The following is a 999-nucleotide window of genomic DNA, read 5'->3' on the forward strand; positions in this document are numbered from 1 at the left end:
TCTTCTTCTTCTTCTTCTTCTTCTTCTTCTTCTTCTTCTTCTTCTTCTTCTTCATCTTCTTTGTCCCCCTCCTTCTCACCCTCTTCCTAACAGCCATTCTCACTATAACTTTCATCATAAGCATTAATGTTGTAAAAAAAAGTTCTTTTTTAATGATGGAGGCTAGAGTATTTCTAAGTTAAAGTTTTATAGCACCATAAAGCATAATCCTGATTACAAAATTTCGATTCTAGCTCCTCCTCCTCCTCCTCCTCCTCCTCCTCCGCATCCTCCTCCGCATCCTCATTCTCATCTTCATCATCACCATCATCATCATCATCATTCTCTCCAGTAATGTCCAACGTGACATGTAAAAACACCTCCCTCCCCAACTCACCAGTAGACGTGGAAGTTGACCGCGCCCTCATCGTGGTGGGTTCCGCCTCCGTAGTTGTCGATGTTGATGCTGTTGTTGTCGACGTTGTTGCAGTGGTTGTGGAGGTAGTGGTTGGCGTTGTGGTTGTGGTGGATGGTGTGGTTGTGGTGGTGGTTGTGATTGGAGCTGTTGTCGTGGTTGTGGTTGGTGTAGTTGTTGTGGTTGAAGTCGTGGGTGTTGTAGTTGTGGTTGGAGTAGTTGTTGTTGTAGTTGTGGTTGGTGTGGTGGTGGTTGTCGGTGTAGAAGTTGTGGTGGGTGTAGTAGTAGATGCTGTTGTAGTCGTCGATGTTGTGGTAGTCCACAACCCTGTTGGGAAGAAAGAGGAGATGTGAAAAAGAGAGAGAAAGAAGGAAAGAGAGAGAGAGAGAGAGAGAGAGAAAGAGAGAGAGAGGGGGGAGAAAGGGGAGGAGAGAAGAGGCGGATTGTGAAGAGAAAGAGAAAGTGAGAGACTGAGGGAGAGAGAAAGAGAGAGAGAGAGAGAGTATGGTAAAAGGAGGGAGACAGGGAGACTGGGAGAGAGAGAGGGGGGGACTGAGAGAGAGAGGCTGAGAGAGAGAGGAAGAGAGAGAGCGATAAACAGAAAG

The 999-nt window shown here is 46.6% G+C and overlaps 1 protein-coding gene across 1 annotated transcript in view; it reads right to left on the minus strand.

Annotated features, from left to right (window-relative positions):
• LOC106013705 (protein PIF-like) overlaps positions 1-407 on the minus strand; it is a 12749-nt gene extending 12342 nt beyond the window's left edge. Inside the window, exon 1 of the mRNA XM_013090142.1 lies at positions 218-407. Coding sequence (XP_012945596.1) covers positions 218-407 — 190 coding nt within the window. The remainder of the gene's footprint in view (positions 1-217) is intronic.
• Positions 408-999: the final 592 nt, after the last annotated feature.

The sequence above is a fragment of the Aplysia californica genome, unplaced genomic scaffold (assembly GCF_000002075.1).
Source record: "Aplysia californica isolate F4 #8 unplaced genomic scaffold, AplCal3.0 scaffold01153, whole genome shotgun sequence".
In the NCBI taxonomy this organism is placed as follows: domain Eukaryota; kingdom Metazoa; phylum Mollusca; class Gastropoda; order Aplysiida; family Aplysiidae; genus Aplysia; species Aplysia californica.